This window comes from Mauremys mutica, chromosome 1, assembly GCF_020497125.1.
Source record: "Mauremys mutica isolate MM-2020 ecotype Southern chromosome 1, ASM2049712v1, whole genome shotgun sequence".
Taxonomy (NCBI): domain Eukaryota; kingdom Metazoa; phylum Chordata; order Testudines; family Geoemydidae; genus Mauremys; species Mauremys mutica.
Window position 1 is genome coordinate 101612120 of NC_059072.1, and position 21304 is coordinate 101633423.

Consider the following 21304-nt stretch of genomic DNA (forward strand, 5'->3'; position numbering starts at 1 on the left):
CCTTTGATCTCTTCCCCCGCCCGTCGCTTTCCCCTTGCACGGCTTTTCTGCCCATATCTGCTGCTTGTTTGACTCTCTTCTCTCCTTTTTCTTTTTTCATTTTACTCTTATCCTTCCCCAGCATGAATTCCTCCTTCCCTGCCTTCTCTCTCCCTTGCTTTTGGCTCCCTTTTCTCTCGCCCCCTTCCCTCGTCCCTGCCCTCTTGATCTCTGGGACCTTTTGATTGATATTTGAAAGTGCGCTAAGCTTCGGCTTCCTTCTCCAGCCCTGTGAAAGTGGCCCAAAGATTAATTAGGACCAGTGAGTGCTATAGGAACAGCAGTGGTCCCCCAGCAATCTTAATAACTCAGGAGCATGTTTAAAGCTCCATAGATCAAGGAGGACTGATGCACGCAGGCAGAAAATTACGGAGTTACTGGGGAGCTGCCCCCAGGCCGAAGTTAAAATGAGAGAGTGGGAGGCGGTGGGGTATCATTGGAGTTTAACAATGAATCTCTGGGCTTGGAAAGCCCGAGCATTATTCCAGGAGTGCTGCTAACCCTATTAAGTTGCTTAAAACCCTTTGATTTTTAAAAGCTGGGGATTCACCTATGGCCCTTTTCTTTATTGCTAAGGAATCTTCCTCCCTCCGATTAATTCCAAGGGAATAGGGAATGCAGGGCCAAAGTCATGGTTCATGGTGCCTACCTCTTGTTAACATCAGCATGAGCTGCATGAACACATGATTGAGGGGGAAATTGACCCGGGGTTATTAATTTTTAAAAAAATCAAATTTACCAAAATCTGCATTTAGTGATAATTAGGAGCATCTCCACAATACTTAAACCAGTAAGAGCTGTGCATCTTCAGAACTGATGTTTTCCCATCCACAGTAGGAACGTCAAAACAAATCAATAGGCGTGAAATGCAGCAACCTTCTGCACATCAAGAAAGGAAAATCAATGAAATTCAGCAGCCAGTGCATTTTACTAGCAGATCATCATCATCAGCAAAATAAACATGGTTTATTTTTGCGACAGTAGAACCAAGAGTCTGCAACTGAGATCAGGGCCCCGTTGTGCCAGGCAGTGAACAAATACAGGGGAAGAGACAGCCTCTGCCCTTAAGAGTGTACAATCTACATGACAGCGTAGCTCATCTGAATTCAGTAGAGTTATTCCAGATGTACACAAATGCGAGTGAGAGGCAGACCAGGCCCCTTGTGCATCACATTGTTTTCTCTCTTGCTGTATATGAGAAGAGGGATTTTTGTCACCTGCACCATCTCCTGTCCAGCTCTGGGTGGGAGTACAAGCACAGATGCCAGTGACACAAGCCACTTCTTTATATTGCTGGTTTAAGGTGTATCTATTTCACTGTGGATTAAAAATGCTCTTTGCTTTGCAGCGAGCAGCCTATTCCTAAAGTGACTTACACAGAGGAAGAAAAGAAAACGTGGGGCACAGTCTTCAGGGAGCTGAAGACTCTCTATCCAACTCATGCTTGCTATGAACACAACCACGTGTTCCCGCTACTGGAAAAATACTGTGGCTACCAGGAGGATAATATTCCACAACTTGAAGACGTTTCAAAATTCTTGCAAAGTAAGTTTGTGTTAAAATAGCCCAATAGAGAAGAAGGATGGTCCAGCCGTTAGGGTGTTAGCCTGAGACTTGAGAGCCCTAGGTGAAATTTCCTGCTCTGCCACAGACTTTGTGTGACCTTAGGAAAGTCACTTAGTTACTCTCTGCCTCAGTGAGGTGAGGTGCAGAGGTGAGGTGCAGAGACTGTGGTCGTGCAGAGATACTGTGGTGATGGTGGCCATGTAAGTACCTTAGGCAGAGAGGGAGTTCTCCACTATTTGGTACCCAAGCTTATAATTAAGGGAGAAAACTGATGCAAAGTTCTGTCCAGTTCCCAGGACCCAAAGGAGAGGCATAAATCAAGCCCAATAGACTTTTTAAAATGGAACCTTTTTCTCCCTAAAGCTTGCACTGGATTCCGCTTACGCCCTGTCGCTGGCCTGCTGTCTTCTCGGGATTTCCTGGCTGGTTTGGCATTCAGAGTGTTTCACTCTACACAGTACATCCGCCATGGATCTCAACCAATGTACACACCAGAACCGTAAGTACTTTGGCACTGAAGGTAGACAGGGCTGCATAAGCTGCAGAGGTTAACTATGCAGTTGGGTTAGTAAATAATAACTGCAGTTAATACTATTGTTAATAATAATTAGGGCTCTACCAAGTTCACAGTCCATTTTCGTCCATTTCGCGCTCATGGGATTTAAAAAAACAAAAATTTCATGGTTCCAGCTATTTAAATCTGAAATTCCACAGTGTTGTAATTGCAGGGGGCCTGGCCCTGAAAGGCGTTGTGGGGAGGTTGCAGGGTTATAGTAGGGAGGGTTATGGTACTGCCAGTGGTGAGCTGCCAAAATATTAACAACAGGTTCCCTCCTCCTCACCCCACGAGGGGGTCATGGCCACCCCCCACCCCGGGACTCCTGCCCCATCCAACCCCCCACGTTCCTTGATGCCCCCCTGGGACTCCTGCCCCATTCACCCCCCCTTCCCTGTCCTCTGACTGCCCCTTGCTGCCCCATCCAACCCCTCCTTTCATTCCTGATGCCCCCCCGGGACCCCTGCCCCATCCAACCACCCCTTCTCCCTGTCCCCTGACCGCCCCTGGAATCCCTGTCCCTGACTGCCCCCCGCCACCCCATCCAACCCCTGCTTCTTCCTGACTGCACCCCCAGGACCCTTATCCCCATTCAACCCACTGTTCCCTGCCCTCTGACTGCCCTGACACTAATCCACCCCCCCACGACTCCCCAAACTCTCCTGCCCTCTTCCAACACCCCCTCCCTGCTTCCTGCCCCCTTACTGCGCTGCCTGGAGCCGCTCGGCTGGGACCAGCACCAGCACCGGCGCCGCAGGGCCGGGGCCGGAGCTGGGCTGGGCCGGAGCCACGGGGCCGGGACCAGCACCAGAACCAGCGCCGTGGGGCCGGAGCCAGGCCAGGCCGGAGCCACGGGGCCTGGACCATCACCAGCATCGCAGGGGCCGGGCCAGAGCCGCAGGGCCGAAGCTGGGGGCGCTCGGCTGGGGCCAGGACAGGACAGGGTTAGGGGCACTGGGGTGGGACTGGAAGCCGGGCCGGCGGGAGCCAGGGAGCCAGAGTCATGGGCACTTGGCTGGGGCTGGGGGCGCTCGACAGGTGGTGCTAGGCTGGAGGGAGCCGCTCGGCTGGGACCAGGAGCTGGGCTGGAGGGAGCTGCTGAGCTGGCCGCACCTCCCCTCCCCCCACACCCCAGCTTACCTACCTGCCTGCCTGCCTGCTGCTTGTTTCAGGCTTCCCGCGAACATCTGACTCATGGGAAGCAGGGGAGGGGGAGGGGGAGGGGGAGGAGAAGGGGGGCGGAGCGTTCAAGGGAGGAGGGGGACGTGAGCTGGGGCTGGGGAGGAGTGCCGGAGCTTTTATTAAATAAAGCCCTTATAGAACCGGTTGTCCCGGAACAACCAGTTCTAAAAGGCCTTCTAAATTTAACAACCGGTTCCTGCGAACCGGTGCGAACTGGCTCCAGCTCACCACTGAGTATTGATACCCTTACTTCTGTGCTGCTGCTGGCGGCGGCACTGCCTTCAGAGCTGGGCACCTGGCCAACAGCTGCTGCTCTCCGGCCACCCAGCTCTGAAGGCAGTGCAGAAGTAATGGTGGCAAAACCATGACCTCTGCAACTCCCTTTGGGTCAAGACCCCCAATTTAAGAAACGCTGGTCTCCCCTGTGAAATCTGTATAGTATAGGGTAAAAGCACACAAAAGACCAGATTTCATGGCCCATGACATATTTTTCATGGCCACGAATTTGGTAGGGCCCTATTAATAATATACCCATCCTCATGGTAAAGCACTACACTGTGCCGTACTGAGGTATCCCCCTTATATTGTTGCTCTCAGCTGAACATTTTAAAAGGGATTTCTTGTCTCCTTACCGAGAGAGTGTTGCTGTCTCTGCAAGCTGCCCCTTCCTCTGCTAGCCCTTCTTGAACTGAGCAGCTTCACTAACTGGCTGTCATAGATCTCTTATTCTTTGCCACATTTACATTCCTTTATGCCTTTCTCTCCTCCTTTCATCTTCATCCTTAATTCTCTCGCTCTCAATTTTTTCCTTTGATCTTGTTAACTCTACCTTGTGTTTATTTTCTTTCTCCTCTTTCTCTTTTTCTTTAAAAATAATCTGTTCTTTTTTCCATTTCTCCTTTCCCCCTTATTTCTTTACTTCCTACCCCTCTCTTCACTTCCTCCTTTCCCTCCATTTTCCCCTCACATCATTCTTCTTTCTTCCCTCTCTCTCGTTTCTTCTCATTCTAGGTGAAATTTGTTAAACCATTTTGTGCAGTGGGTGTTATCCTCCCACACAACCCCACCTGCAAATTGAAGGCAAATTCACAGTCCCTCAAGAGCCATTACTCCAGTCCTTGGTCTGCAATAGTGGATGTGAACCTTGTGCTCCCCTTTCACAAGGGCTTGGGGCCACTGACACATCATAACTGCAGACCCACTGGCCACCTCCCTGTCCCTAGCCTGCACTACTCCACTTCATTCCATGATGATCTATGTGGAGCTCTGCTCTGCTGCGCACAACTTACCATGTTCCCCTGCATGTCCATTCTGTAGCTGCCCACCCTGTGCACAGCAGAGTTGTATTGAGTGTCTTCCGCAGCCCCTGTGCTGCCTGGAGAATCTCATCCTCCTCTCTCTTTCCTTGTTCCTTCCTATTCTGGGACAAAGCCTCTGCACTTATTTTGTGGGACTTAAGTGGTGCATAGGTCTTGAGCTGCTTCTCTCTGCAGGGCTGAATATACAGGGTATATTTTACTGAGGACCAAGATTTGCTTTACTGTTCTCTTCTTCAGCTGTTAGCAGTGATTATTGTTAACAAAATGAAAAGGGAGAAGGGTCTGGTGGTTGGGGCACTAGCCTAGGATTTGGGAGATCTGCTCCCAATTCCCTGATCAGCCACAAAGTGCCTGTGTGACCTGGGGCAAGTCATTTAGTTTCCCTGAGCCTTAGCGTCTCTTCTGTGAAATATGGGAAACAGCACTTCTCTTCCTCACAGGGCTGTTGTGAGCATAAATTTGTTATAATTTGTGAGAGACCCAGATGGCACAGCAGTGTGGGCTCCAGAAGTACCTGAGACAGAAATTCCTTTCCCTCTCGATCTTGGGCATTTCTCTCTGATGTGATTTCTTCTCCGTACACATGGAGAGACTCTGACACTAGGGTGTCTATGCATTTTTCTGAAATAAAGTTAATTCATACAGCTTATTTTCTCTAGTGATGTTTGCCATGAGCTCCTAGGACATGTACCTCTGTTTGCTGACATTAGCTTTGCTCAATTTTCCCAGGTAAGTGCATACATTACTCTATCATTGTAACTTAAGATGCCAGAAACTGGATAATTCAGAAAATTAGTAAAGGGTTATGGAGCTTCCAACTTCTAGCTTATTGCTTCAAATCCAGGGCCGCCCAGAGGGGGGGGCAAAGGGGGCAATTTGCCCCGGGCCCCGGGCTCCGCAGGGGCCCCCAAGAGAAGAGCGGAGGCTCCCGCCTCCGCCCCTCTCCTGGAGCCTCAGCGCATCAAGCGCCGAGTCTCCGGCCGAGCCCCTGAGCCCCGCCCCACTCCGAGCCGCGTGGTGAGGGGGCGGGGCTGGGAGCTCCAACGGGGCCTGAGCCCCGCCCCGCTCAGAGCGGCGTGGGGAGGGGGCGGGGCAGCTGCCTCCACTCAGCGTGGAGCTCACAGCCCCGCCCCGTCACCACGCGGCTCTGAGCGGGACGGAGCTCAGGCCCCGCCGGAGACACGCTCCGGTAAGAGGCCGGGGCCGGGGGGAGCGGGACCCGCCGCTGCCGAAGCGCAGCCCGGTCTTCGGCGGCGGGGGGCCCCTTCTGTTCTGGGACCCGCCGCCGAAGTGCCCCGAAGGCCCGCAGCGGGAGCCCCCCCCCGCCACCGAATTACCGCCGAAGACCGGGCTGCACTTCGGCGGCGGGTCCCGCTTCGGTGGCAATTCGGCGGCGGGGGGCTCCCGCCGCGGGTCTTCGGGGCACTTTGGCGGCGGGTCCCGGAACGGAAGGGCCCCCCGCCGCCAAAGACCCCGGGCCCCCGGAATCCTCTGGGCGGACCTGCTCAAATCTAGTTGAGGTCAGGTGAGTCAGTTTCACATGTAAAAACAAGTATTTATTATCTGTCCACTGTTCTGCAATCTATGTGAAAAGGTCTAGTTCTTTATGGATAGGTAAGCATAATATTAATTGGCAGCTGCATTGGCAGATTCAACAAAGTTGCTAAGAACTGAATGGGTATAGAAAACACACTCTCTTGTCTCCTTGAAGTGATCCCATCAGTCAGAGTTGAAGCACTTTGGCCGATCAGTTATGTAAAGTATGCAATGTGATTTAAAATGTTGCTGTACATACATTTAAGTAGGACCTGTTTTATTTATTGTTTAAAAAATTAGAATCAGTTCACGCAAAAACCCCTAGTGTATACAAAATATAGATTTCATTTTTGTGTAGTTTTGGTTTTTTAATCCATATCCCTTGTAACAGGCTGATAGTGTTTGCCTAACACCCTTTTAGCAGGTGTTAATCCTGTTTAGAAAGGATTAAATAGCATCTGAGTCAGATGACTTGTTACCCAAGTCTGATATACAGGAGTTGGAGTGACTTGGGTGGAGAGTAGCTGAGGTGAGGTAAGATTGGAACCCTCAGAGCCGTCAAACCTGGTGGAAAAAATTTGAGCTGCTACTTTGTATTGTATGTTATTAATTTTTAATTTCTCTGTTAATCACACCAAGCCTCAGGAAGGGATTGAGCATTGGGCTATGTCTTCACTGCAACAAAGGGTGTGTTTGTACATCAAGATACCTAATTCAGTGTAAATCCTAGTTGAAACAAGGCACAGATCGTCTTTACCTTGGTTTAGTAAATGGAGGTCAACCCTGTTACCCACAACCCCCCACACGTGCACACCACCACATCCTCCCCGGAGTTTACCTCAACTAGCTACATTGAGGCAAAAGCAACCTCTGACTTGTCTCCAGCTAGGATTTTGCATCAAGATAGCCCTCTTTTTTGCAATGAGGACATAGCCTTTGACTCTGCAGCATGCAGACTGTGTTTTACAGCAAGTTAGCTATACACAGTCTTGAGTTAGGCTTGTATTTTTTTCTTCATTTTGGGTATTTTACACCCATATGGATGGCTCTGTAATTCATACTCACATTTAGCTGAGATAAGAGTAGGTTCCTTTCACACTGTGTCCCTAGCTTCCAGAACCATTTCATATGAGTTTATGGGGAAGCATTTTTTAGGTGACAAATCTGAGGAACTGCCCCAGATTGAGGTGTCATTAGAGAAGGTTTTGGAACAGATTGATAAGCTAAACAGTCGTAAGTCACGAGGACCAGATGGTATTCATCAGAGAGTTCTGAAGGAATTCAAATGTGAAATTGTAGACTACTAACTGTAGTCTGTAACCTATCATTTAAATCAGCTTCTGTACCAAATGGCTGGAGGATAGCTAATGATGCCATTTTTTTGAAAGGACTCCAGAGGTGACCTCAGACAAATTGAAGCCTGACTTCAGTACTGGGCAAACTGGTTGAAAGTATAGTAAAGAACAAAATTGTCAGACACATGGATTAACATAATTTGTTGGGGAATAGTCAACATGGTTTTTGTAAAGGGAAATCACGCCTCACCAATTTCTACAATTCTTTGAGGGAGTCAACAAGCACATTGACAAGAGGGATCCAGCGGATATAGTGTATTTAGATTTTCAGAAAGCCTTTGACAAGGTCCCTCACCGAAGGCTCTTAAGCAAAGTAAGCAGTCATGGGATAAGAGGGAAGGTGCTCTAATGGATTGGTTACTGGTTAAAAGATAGGAAACAAATGAATGGTCAGTTTTCAGAATGGAGAGAGACAAATAGTGGTGTCCCCAAGGGGTCTGTACTTGGCCTAGTCCTATTTAGCATATTCATAAATGATCTGGAAAAAGGGGTAAACAGTGAGGTGGCAAAATTTGCAGATGATACAAAACTACTCAAGATGGTTAAGTCCCAGGCAGACTGTGAAGAGCTACAAAAGGATCTGTCAAAACTGGGTGACTGGGTAACAAAATGCCAGATGAAATTCACTGTTGATAAATGCAAAGCAATGCACATTGGAAAACATAATCCCAACTATACATATAAAATGATGGGGTCTAAATTAGCTGTTACCACTCAAGAAAGCGATCTTGGAGTCATTGTGTATAGTTCTCTGAAAACATCCACTCTATGTGCAACAGCAGTCAAAAAAGCAAACATAATATTGGGAATCATTAAGAAAGGGATAGATAATAAGACAGAAAATATCATATTGCCTCTATATAAATCCATGGTACACCCACATCTTGAATACTGTGTGCAGATGTGGTCACCCCATCTCAAAAAAGATATACTGGTATTGGAAAAGGTTCAGAAAAGGGCAACAAAAATGATTAAGGATATGAAACAACTGTTCTATAAGAAGAGATTAATAAGATTGGGACTTTTCAGCTTGGAAAAGAGACGACTAAGGGGGGATATGATAGGGGTCTATAAAATCATGACTGATGTGGAGAAAGTAAATAAGGAAGTGTTATTTACTCCTTCTCATAACACAAGAACTAGGGGCCACCAAATGAAATTAATAGGCAGCAGGTTTAAAACAAACAAAAGGAATTATTTTTTCACACAACGCACAGTCAACCTGTGGAATTCCTTGCCAGAGTATATTGTGAAGGCCAAGACTATAACAGGGTTCAAAAAAGAACTAGATAAATTCATGGAGGATAGGTCCATCAATAGCTATTAGCCAGGATGAGCAGGGATGGTGTCCCTAGCCTCTGTTTGCCAGAAGCTGGGAATGGGCGACAGAGGATGAATCACTTGATAATTATCTGTTCTGTTCATTCCCTCTGGGGCACCTGGCATTGACCACTGTTGGAAGACAGGATACTGGGCTAGATGAACCTTTGGTCAGCACTAGGGTAAGGTGCTCTGTTAACATTTATGTGTGGTGGTGCTAGATGGTAATTAAAAAGTGAACAATGAAATAAGGCATATAAGAAGCAATGTTTGCACTAAACAGATTGAAGAACAATGATTTATTGTTGCAGGAAATTGGACTCGCATCCTTGGGAGCGCCGGATGAATATATTGAGAAACTTGCTACGGTAATTGAATACATTAGGATGGGATTTTGCAAAGCTCTCAGGCCCGGATCTTCAAAAATTATTTAGGCACCTGATTCCCATGGATTACAATGAGTGAAGTGCCTCAATACATCCGATGAAGTGGGTATTCACCCACAAAAGCTCATGCTCCAATATGTCTGTTAGTCTATAAGGTGCCACAGGACTCTTTGCTGCTTTTACAGATCCAGACTAACACGGCTACCCCTCTGATACTCAACACCTTTTGAAGATCTGGGGCGGAGGGCTGGCCTAATTCTGCTTCCAATGAAGTCAGTGGTGGAATTCCCATTTACTTTAATGGAAGCAGAATTAGGCCAGTGATAAGCACTTTGGAAAATCCCACCTGTAAACACTTGCCTTAATGGATAATAAGAATGCTTATCCTATCAGAGCGTTATTGACTTTACAGTTGTGATTAAACATGAAGGGCCAGAGTATAGTTGCTCTAGCCGGACCCTTTCTGGTAAGGAGATACTGCAGTTATTTCATTTCTCCTGCAAATGTGCAGGAGGAGGCAGTTTTCACAGCCATTCTACCTGCCAAGGACTCTGCTCTTCCACCCTATGATACAAATAACTCCCTCTGACGTCAATGGGAGTTACTCATATCCTACTGTGGGAGAGTTGAGATGCAGAGCTTTATGAACTCCAGACGAAAGTCAAGCTGTGTTCTTTCTAGCTCAAGTAGCATAAGTAGGTTTGGCAGAATTCCATTTTTATTTATTTTTTTATAAATTTGACTGCTAATATTGATGCTTGTTTTTAAGCATTTTAGACATTTAAATTTTCACAGTTGCACAAAATTTTGGTTTTTAAACTTTTTTGTTTTGTATCTATTTAAATTTTTACAGATGTCGGAAATAATGAGGGGGTGAGACAATATTTATTTAATGACAGTAGTAGACATTAAGATTGAAAAAATTAAAGCTTCAGAACTGCTACAACACAAATTGTTAACAGCACATGTCAAAATATACAAAGTAAATATTCTTAAATCAAACTCTAGTAAGTTCTCAGGCAGCATTTTTCTTACTTCACCAATCTGTAAATTTCAATTGTTATCTTTGAACATATTTTTTCTTTGCTTTGTGCATGTACATTGAAATTGATGTTTACCAACATTTATTGATAAAAATCTACTCCTTCCAAGCCTAACCATAAGCAATTGTCAGGGTTCTGCTAACAATTTAGTCACTTTTGTTCACTCCTGCCTCTGTAATAGCTTGGTGCCCTACATGTGGAGCAGGAAACATAATCTGTGTCACTAAGGGAACAAAACTCAACATCTGTCAATGATTGACAACCTGTATTACAATCCATTTCTCTCTTATGTAGCTTTCTTGGCTCTGTTCTGCCAACAAATAGAAAGGCTGTAAAAAATAACTTACTCTGTCAGGAAAGGAAGCAGATCTGAACACACATGGCTCTTTTGACGGCTTAAGTAGGATGTAAGTGAAACATAGACCTAGTGCTGGCCCTCTTCAAAGGGGTGAATTTCACTGAAAGAGAGCAGATATGTTCAGTAAAAAGGAACCATTTTTAAACAGGCGCTATTTAAACCATAGCTACACTTTAAATAAAAACATTCTCTAGCAAATGTAAGTTCCAAATACTTAAAAATCAGTGCCACATGGTCAGATGTTTTTTGCCTGGAGAATCATCTGTTTCTGTCTAATTTTGATGTTAGGTCTATTGGTTTACGGTGGAATTTGGACTCTGTAAAGAAGGTGATGCAATAAAGGCCTATGGTGCTGGGCTGCTGTCTTCATTTGGCGAGTTGCAGGTTTGTTCCCAATAACACATCATAATAGCTACATGATTCGTGTTCTTTTTTTTTTTTAATTACGTGTGTCTTATGTCAATGTTACGGTATCTTCACCTAGTACTGTGCATCCAGACTGAATTAAATGGAGTACTATAATTCAATGCAGCCAAAGGTTAAGACATACACCTAGAAAGAAAGAATGCAGGCCATACTTACAGGGTAGAGGACTGGGAAATGACTCTGAAAAAGACTTGGGAGGTCATGGTGGACAATCAGCTGAACATGAGCTCCTAGTGTGATGCTGTGGACAAAAAGTGATACTTGGAGTCTTGAATTGGAGTAAGGAGGTTATATTACCTCTGTGTTGGGCACTGGTGAAACTGTTACTGAAATGCTGTATTCAGTTCAATTCAAGAAGGGTGTCGATAAATTGGGGAGGGTTCAGAGAACAGTCATGAGAATGATTGAAGTATTGTAAAACATGCTTTATAGCAGAGGGTCCCAAAGTGGGGGCACAGCCCTCCAGGCAGGCATGGAGGAACGGCTGGGGGCGCAGCAGGGCCTGGGCCACCCCTCACGGGAGGGAGTGCCACTCAGCCCCTCCCTGCCCCCAGCTCGGCTCTGGTCCTGTCCCCAGCCACATCCCTGGCTCCTGGCCCTGCATTTGGCCCCATCCCCAACCTCACTCTGGTTCCGCTGCCAGCCCCACACCAGCCCCCAGTGTGAGCCTCTGGGCATGGCTCCATTCCTGGTCTGGGGCCAAGGCTGGGAGCAAGGCCAAGAGCGGAGCTGTACCTGGCTGCTGGCCTGGCTGCCGGCCTCTGTCTGCGGCCCCACTCCTGGCCCCAGACCCACCCCCAGCTCAGCCCCAGCCTTGGCCCTTACCCCATCTGTGTCTCCCCACTCCTGGAGCTGTGGCCCCGCTCCTGGCCTCGGCAAGGGCGTGGGGGGTGCAGACAGGGGCAAAGGGGAACACGACTCTGAAAGTTTGGGGACCACTGCTTTACAGTGATAGACTCAAGAAACTCAATCTATTTAGCTTATCAAAGATATGGTTAAGGGATGAGTTGACAGTCTTCAAGTATTTACAGGGAGAACAAATATTTGCTAGTGGGCTGTCCTATCTAGCAGAGAAAGGTGTAACACAATCCAATGCCTGGAAATTGAAGTTAGACAAATTCAGACTGGAAATACGGCACAAAATTGAACAGTGAAGGTAGATAACCATTGGAACAACTCACCAAGGACAGTGATGGATTCACCATCATTAGCAATTAGTATATCAAGGTTGGGTGTTTTTATTAAAAAAATCAGTGCTAATTCAAACAGGTTTGGGGAAGTTCCATGGCCTGTGTTAAATGGGAGGGCTGGCCTTAGAATCTATGAATCTGTTATTTTGCATAGAAGTCATATTTCATAAATGTATCATTATATTCATTTAGGGCCCTGCTTCTCCTCACTTTGAACTCAATGGTCAAATTCCTTTTGACTTCAATGGGAGGAAGAGCAGGTCCTGAATAACCGAATGTGTGCATGTCTAAGTAACATCCGTTATTCAAACAAAACCACTTTTTAATTGAAAGAAATCTCTCACTCTTTCCATGCAGTACTGTTTATCAGATAAGCCTGAAATTCAATCCCTTAACCTGGAGAAGACTTCAGTCCAGAAATATCCTGTCACTGAGTTCCAGCCTGTTTACTATGTTGCTGAAAGTTTTAAAAATGCAAAGGAAAAAGTAAGGTAAAATAATCATCTCCATTATAGGCAATATCTTACACACACACATACCTCCCCGAGGCCTTTGTGGACCCCTGCAGCTGAGGAACATGTTCTTTGAATTCTTCTTTGAGCTTTTGCTCTGCATAAGGGGACTGTTTGAATGTGTTCTGTAGTCAGCTTGATAGCCCTGAAGTCTTCAGTTTTTCTCAGAAGTGATGCTACTCTGCCAATCACATCCTGGGAAAATCCCTTCTAGGAATGAGAGGGTAGTTCAGTCTCTATGCCCAGTCAAGCCTTGGCTTCTTGTAGTTGAGACTAACAACAAAATCCTTGGGATATGTTCTCCTTTCATAACAACTATTCTTTTCCGGTTCTGTTCAGTAGCTTCATCTGCTGCTCAAATCTTTTCCCCTTTTATTCCACAATGGAAACCCTTAATAATAAAAATAACTATGATTATTTATGTTACACCTCATGTATATATTTCCAACTTGGGCTTTACATAGAAATAAGATAATTGTCTATTTCCCTCATGGGACTGTATCACATTCTGGGGTACAAACCAGACCAGAGAGAGGTTGTGTCACTGCCTGCCTGGTAACCATGGGTTCCTTACAATGCTTTACTGTTGTAGCTTCCAAACTGGGCCACTCACAAAGAGCTACCAGCATGAAGGTCACACCCTGAGTGTGTGCGCATATCTACAGCCTTGATCCAACAGCTCTGACCCCAGCAACCTGTCAGCAACACCCCAGTCACCCTCTGGCTTCCACCAGTCTTGGTTACTACCTTCAGGGTGACCCCAACACACTTCCAGGTCCAAATTTTCCCAAAAGCATGTATTCTGCACTGTCCAGCCCTCTCCTGGACAGTTCAGATATTAGAGATCCATTTCCCCTGTAAAGGGTCAGTATTCAACAGTTTGCTACTTTAACTGGAGTTACCAAACAGTTCAATTTAAACACAGCACTGAATTGGTTCAGATTAAAAATAAAACAAGTTTATTAACAAAACAAGATAGGTTTTTGAGTGAATTCAAGTATCAAGTACTATGGTTACAAGAGAAATAAAAATAAAACTCTCTTACACTTGATAATAAATAAAATAAAACTTAACAACCTAGACTTGGTTCAAAGTAAAATCCTCACACACGTTCGCAAAAATATGGCTGACCAAATTCTCAGGTTGGGATCTCCTCTCAAAGTCAATGGTCTGATTCTTTTGTCATCTTAGGTGAGAAAGAGAGAGATGCCTTGGGGTTTCCTGCCCCTTACTTTTATAGTCCAGTTAACCTTTGAAGTAGATTCTTCTGAGGATTACCCCTCAAGACAAAATTTATTCAAATAGTAAAGGTGACATGAAGTCTGATGGTGAAGGAGGCTCCATATTCTTTCTTCTCACCCGTGTTTGCTGAAATGCTAATTTGCTTTGTCGCCTGCCATCTCCTCTCCCTGTTGTCTTCAGAACCTTGTTTAATACTTATATGTATTACTGAGGTAAACACACATTTCTTTGTTTAGGATACTTCTGCCTGGGCATAACTGTGTTTTTGAACATGTGCCAATAATATTATACAGGGGGAATTCATAACTTTACATATGATGTTGCTAAATGCATTTCACCATGATATTATTGATCAGTGAGTTATTAGTTTTCAAATGACACCTCACAAGGCATATTTTGTACAAAAATTATTAGAACAGTGTGTAGGATGTGAATACAAGGGAGATTTTGGTCACAGACGGCCTTAGTTTTTTTAGTCATCATTCTGTGTCTGAGCTAAGGTTTTCTACTTCTAGTGAAGCCCTTGGGACTCTTGCTGAGATCTAGGAGGAACATTTTTTTCCCCTAGAATGCTGACACTTGCCCAGAAGGACCTGGACTGATACCAGCAACCTTTGTCTTATAGACCACTGACTGGCCATCACACAATAATATGTTTAGGCCACGGTTCTGTGTGTAGCTCCACATGAACACAGGGGGCAGCCCATAAAGAGTTTCGGGTGGGATTGTGACTTCAGTCATTACTAACATGGCCTGAATTCAATCTGGAGCTGCTGCTGCTTCTTTCGTGTGGCTTGGATAGATAGCAATGACTACACATTTATGTCTAGATTTGATTGCCGGCACATTGCCACAGCAGTGAGCTGGTGAATGTCCTTCAGGCCCCCAGCAAAAGAACAAAGGGAACATTCAGATATGACCTGCTCCATTGTTTGTGCCTGTTGACCACAGCCGCATGCAGGTATTTGCCTTTGGAGCTGGGTTGCCTGGACAGCATTGTGGAAGCCATGGCCCAGGGAGCGAGGTGGCCAACTGGAAAGGATAGAAGAAAACACCTATGCCCAGAAATATGCATGGCTGAACATAATCATCAACACATTTTATGTCAATATTCAACTATGAGCCATAACCGTGTGCATTTGTGGGGGGCGGGGAATGAAGGACTTTCAGGGTGATAGAATAAATTTAACACAGGAGTTGCTGCTGTAGAATTTGGTCCAGCTGTACAGCAGAGTACACGAGGCCCTTGGTCTTGGTAGCCTACTACCTAGCCCTTGAGTCTTCCACTCTTTCTCTCTCAAACTTTTGAAGTAACCAGAACTGTAGGTGACTTGAGAAGCACAGACATTTTCCAAGGCAAGTTAATAATCTGGTATAACTTCAGTGAGAGAGCTTTGGCAAATGATAGGTGTTGTGCCACAATTATGGGACCAGATCTTCAGCTCCAGTATATAAGTGCCAGTCCAAGAGGCTGTAAAGCAACCCTAATCCCTCAGCTGAGGACTCCCCTGGCAAGGCTGAGGAAAAGGTGTGGCCAGAATGAAACTGCACTCCAGTGATCCCTGACTGGCTTTCCAGCACCTTGGAGGCTGCTCCCAGCTATCAGAAATTAGATGAGCCCTGAGGTTGCTCTAATGCACGTCAGGGTCTGCAACCCCAGGGACTGCAAAAGTGGATCAGGGGATCACATTCTGCATTAGTAATAGGAAAATGGGGATTTAAAGTCTGGGAAATTCTGACACCTGTTCACTGGGTTAAATCAGCAGCAGCCAGTATTACTCCTACAATAGCATGGTAAATACTGCATAACAGGGTCTGTTTGAAAAACTGAAGGGTGGTTAATAAATGACGCACCTATCAGAAAGACTCCCAGGTCAGCCTCAAGGATATCGCTAAAGCACTGGAGAATAGTGTAGCTGCCTACTCACGGAGTAGGTCTTCAGTTACTTTACCACATTGGTTTCCCTATCCTTCACATCAATAAAAGCTCCTCCCAACTTAAAGGAGCAGGTTACTTAAAAAGAAACAGTTGTTTTCATATAAGATTTTGTCTTTTCTCCTTCAGGAGATTTGCTTCAACAATCCCTCGGCCTTTCTCTGTTCGCTACAATCCATACACCCAGAGAATTGAAGTCTTGGACAACGCAAAGCAGTTGAAGAATTTAGCTGAGTCCATCAGCAGTAAGCAATTGCAGTTTTGTTATATTAGGTTCCTCAAAAGCTAGGACTTGAATGAGGAGAAGTGTTTTTCTCCTGCCTCCATTAAAAACCTGATTCTCACTCCAGTGGGAATTTGATCAGCTCCTAAATATTTATGGTGTATAAAATCTGCTTCCTAATTTCACCCATCCCCCAAAGTAGTTTGCCCACTTTATTGTTTGGTTTTTACACTGGAAATATCACATCTTGATGTTCTTCCTTTTGCTGGAGGACTTTGACAAAGTTTGGAGGACTGGTTGGTGATATTACAGGAGGATGAAACCAGAGTTGTGGCTCTCTCTGCTTCCAATAAGGAAAATGGGATATTCCCAGCCTTAGGCCGTCTGGATTTTCTTTCGTCATTTCAGGATGAGCAGTTCTTTCCAACTGACTGACTGGCCTGCTCAGAGCCAGCATCCCTGATCTTACACAGCAGCTATTGCTGATAAAACTCCAGATATAAGGGCTGAGCCTGCTGTCCGTACTCAGGCAAAACTTCCATTGATGTTAATGTGCCCAGTCTATCACCCGCCTCTTTGGTCTCATTCTTTCAGGCCATGAAAATATGGCTGTGCTGTAGTTCCATTGAAATGTATTAAACAGGCTGTATGACTAACAGGACAAACACTAATTTTTGCTATTTCATATGCAGGTGAGATGGGAACTCTTTGCAGTGCCCTCAAGAAGATACAATGAAGGTTTTCCCAACATCCTCTCTTCCAAGAGCTACTGGCTGAAGTGACTATATGCAAATGCCAATAATATTCTAGCTATTTCATATTATCACTCTATTGAATGTGTGAATGTTTATGAGATATATATATATATATACATACACACAAATATATATATTACTTAATTACTATAGCTTAGCAACAAAAGAGGCTTCTGTGGGTGACTCTGTGCTTTCTTTGGTTGCATATCATAATTCTGTTTAAAATTCACCTCAGCCCAGGTGACTATCCATGGCCTGCACATCTTTTCTGTCTGAATCCTGGAGGCTGGCAGAAGAGGGAATCCTTCTCCATTCACCAGCCTGTGGAGTTACTGGTACTGCATTGCCGCCATGTCCCAGTGACAACGTGGCAATGACTAGCAGCAGATTCACCTACCCTGCCACATCCCTCCTACACTCCCATCCCCCCCAGCCTGCAGCCATGCCGGGTTCCCCTGGAGAGCTAAGCTCTGTATCCCTAGCTAGTACACAGGCTATACATGTCCTCACAAACCATGTGCCCTACATAGCAAATCTGCACCTCTTCCACCACATACGGGGCACTCTGCACAGAGAAGAGGCCACAGTTTGCCACCTTAACATGGGGCTTAAGTGGTACCTTGTGTGGGTCCTCTGCACTGGGATGAATTTTGCTGTAAAAGTTTTTGTTCTTCAAAAGTGACTTCAGATTTAGTCAAAGAGTAGATGCTCTGCTGTTACTAGTGGAGAATGTGTTTTCAGTATGTTTCTGACTCATTAGTGAAGATTTCTCTTCCAGTGTTAAAATATTGTGTTCACACCATGTGCAGTGTGTTCTCACAGCTCATAGTCCAGGGACTAAATTTGCTAGGTCACAAATTGGATATTTGAACCATCCTGAGCTAAGCAGAGCAAATCAGTGTTTCCCATTAACAGTGTTTCCCATTAACAATTTTCCCATACACAAGTTTCAACATGTGATGACAGGTTTCGGAGTGGTAGCCGTGTTAGTCTGTATCAGCAAAAACAACGAGGAGTCCTTGTGGCACCGTAGAGACTAACACATTTATTTGAGCATAAGCTTGGGTTTTAGCCTACGAAAGCTTATGCTCAAATAAATTTGTTAGTCTCTAACGTGATGAGAGGTTCTAAAGCTGCTCTGGGCTTTACAAAAGTGATTTAAAAGTCCACTCTGGCTCCAGGTTTTTTGTTAGTCTCTAACATGATGAGAGGTTCAAAAGCTGCGGTGGGCTTTACAAAAGTGATTTAAAAGTCCACTCTGGCTCCAGGTTTTTTGCTGCCCCAAGCACATGCTTTGAAGGCTAGTGCCTAGAGCCAGCCTTGTAAGGATACCAGCTGGGACTTTTTTGAATAAAAGTATATTTATACAAAATGGCATCATTTTGGTGCTTTGAAGTATGACTTTTTATCACTGAGTTTTTTATTGTGTGGTAATGTCTGTGCAAACCTTTAATCCCTGGCACTTATTTCAAAAGTGAAAATAGCCCATGTTCCTTCCCTTCTGGTATAGTGATACCTCTAAGGTGATTGTGTTCACAAAAGGATGATTTCACCACAAGTTTGAAGTCTTTCAAAATAATCTGCTGCTGGCTTTCAAATCTTGTTGTGACTGCTGCTATGAATAACAGTAGAACAGCATCCATGGTGCTGTTGGAAACACAGGATACATGGTTTCCTTTATACTTAAGTGGAATTATTAAACAACTTTCACATTTAGGGTCTGATTCTGTCTCATTTACACAGGCGTAGGCTGGAGTGACTTCAGTTAAGTCAATGGCATTACACTGGTGTCAAACTAGTGTTAAGTGAGGGGAGAGAACTGGCCTCCTCAGGATTTTAGAAATGGATGAAATAAACTGAAAGTAGATTTTCTTACTAAAAAATAAGCTTATGCATTTATTTTTAAATATTTTAAATTAGTTGCATTTAGAATACTAGTTTTAGTGGATAGCTCAAGAAAGAAATTAAAATTTGTAAAAAATCTTTTAATTTCTCTTCTCTCTGGTAAACATATCATTCTGCTTTGTAAACTAAATGCATGTAAATGTTTAGTAAGCCAGTATTAAAGCAAATATTTACATATATAGAGAGTATTTTTTAAATGGTGTGTCAGAAAGACTTAATAAAAAAAATACCCAATATTATTTTTGCACTTTTGCAGTATCATTCATGCAAGAACATCAAAATGCTTTAAACCATTAACTAAGATGTCTCAGATCCATGAAGTATTACCTGTATTTTACAGTCAGGGAAACCGAGGCAAAGAAAGTTATTGGCATGTCCAGGATCTCAAGCCTGAGATAAAAATTCTGGATTGGCGCTGTCAATTTAGGCTATTATAGTCTTCCCATTATAGTGCTATCCATGTACTTAGGGACTCAACTATGACTAAACTTCTGACCCCCAGTCCCATGCTATAACCTCTTCCTCCAGTGCTTCTTGTAGAATAAGCTAAAATATCCATGGTGCCTTCATTCCTGGCTAAGGTGATCAAAAAGTTGTGGTGAGACAGCTTTTGCAGTATCCAGTTGCCTCAGATCTCCTTGACCCTTTTCAGCTTGGGTACCAATCTGGTTACGAAACAGAGTCCTCTTTAGTTGCATTGATAGAAGATCAGCTGTCCATGCTGATATTATTACAGTAGGTAGCTGCCTTTAATAGAGTTGATCATGATGGTGTTATTGTAAGATGGGGAAATAGAGTGGGAGGGAGACTTGTGATTTTACCTTGCTTGCTGCTGATGGTTTAATCTTAAAGTATACTGCTACATTTAGCATGGACTGTATTTTTAAGTTATGTCAAAGGTGTATAGATAGAAGACCTGGTTAGCATTTAATTAATCTAAATGAATAATTGCAATACCATATAAATTCATTATTAATAAAGCCGCAACAATAAATACAATGTAAAAACCACTGTATAAAAAGGATTTCTGCTGAAATAAGTTAGTTGCTTTTGGTTGATCTGTTTGTTTTTCCTAAAAGTGCCTATAGCTAATATGATTGGAGTGGCTTTTCATACTTTTGTATACCCAGTTTCTTCTAAGCTCCATAAAGTAACACTAATAATAAGTGATATGTGCACATCAAGTAGTGACTAGATGCCATATATTATATAGTGCATTGTGATATTCTGTACTTTGAAGCATTTACTTTTCATCTTCAGTATGGGGGTTGGGATGTAATTATACATCTTCTTTGAGTAGCATCTCTTTAGCAGGTTTTTCTGTCTCCGCAAATGCACAGTTGAGCCAACACTTACTTTGGTGCCTCACTGCATCCAAATCATTTAACTTCCTTACCATTTATTTTCATTAAACTGCATATGTTCACTGTTACTTTTTATATCAACAGATTATCATGTCCTTTGCAGAGCTAAATAAATACAGTGTTCAGTACATATTAAGTGTTGAGCAATGTAGTGATTGAAATGCTGATCCTTGTATATGTCTTAAAAGCAATAGGTGAAAGTTTTGTTTTGTTTTATGCAAATAAAATTGCTAACAATAAAACCCATTAACCAGATGTGATTTGTGTAACCTGGTTTACTATTATGGAGACATGCTAGCCATTCCATAGCCAAGGCTATGCCACCACTTTCCATTAAACAAACAGGACCTTCCTGTCTTTAATATGTGCCCTTTAAAATATAAAGCATGGTCATAGCTTCTTTGCATAGCTCTGACTTTCTTTTACTATGGAAACTAATTTGGGGCTCAGTCTTACAGTCTTTTATGCAGGCCAACTCTTGCTGACTTCCAAAGGAATTTTCCTGCAAAAGGACTATGGCCCATGTCCTCAAAAGAATTTGATTTGGAGTTAGGCACCTAACTACCTTAGAGGATCTGAGCCTATGTGTCTGAGACCCAAGTTTTCTCATAAGTTGAAACTGAGGTATTCAAAGACGGGACTTTTTAAAGACTGTGTCAGCCCCACTAAAAGCTGAGTCCAATGAAACTTTGACCAGTGTTTGAGTTAAAGCTGCCAAGCCTGGTTGACACCGAAACATAGGATTTACTTATCATAGATTCTTCAGCAAGTGGCCATCACAATGCTGTATAAATGCTGCTTCAGGAAATAAAGAAAATAAATAGCTTTGACCAACAATTAATCTCTTTCAGCAAGAGCAATCCAGAGAATTGCTTGAACGTATACTAAGAATTAGTTAAAGAAAAGAAATTTGCAATCTGATATACTGGAGGGAGAGGGAAATGGGACTGGCTACAATATCTCTGGCCAGCACTATAATGAAAGTAAACCAAATTGCTTTTGCAAGTAAAGTGAGATAATGGTGATTCAAAGTAGGAATCATATACTCCCATGCTGTTAATTGGAGCAGGAAGGGGAGAGGGGAGGGAATC

The 21304-nt window shown here is 44.1% G+C and overlaps 1 protein-coding gene across 1 annotated transcript in view; it reads left to right on the forward strand.

Annotated features, from left to right (window-relative positions):
- The window catches only part of PAH (phenylalanine hydroxylase), a 58315-nt gene extending 37847 nt beyond the window's left edge, over positions 1-20468 (forward strand). The window contains exons 6-13 of the mRNA XM_044988006.1: positions 1388-1584; positions 1969-2104; positions 5322-5391; positions 9185-9241; positions 10949-11044; positions 12634-12767; positions 16096-16211; positions 16882-20468. Coding sequence (XP_044843941.1) covers positions 1388-1584; positions 1969-2104; positions 5322-5391; positions 9185-9241; positions 10949-11044; positions 12634-12767; positions 16096-16211; positions 16882-16925 — 850 coding nt within the window. The 3' untranslated portion in view covers positions 16926-20468. The remainder of the gene's footprint in view (positions 1-1387; positions 1585-1968; positions 2105-5321; positions 5392-9184; positions 9242-10948; positions 11045-12633; positions 12768-16095; positions 16212-16881) is intronic.
- Positions 20469-21304: the final 836 nt, after the last annotated feature.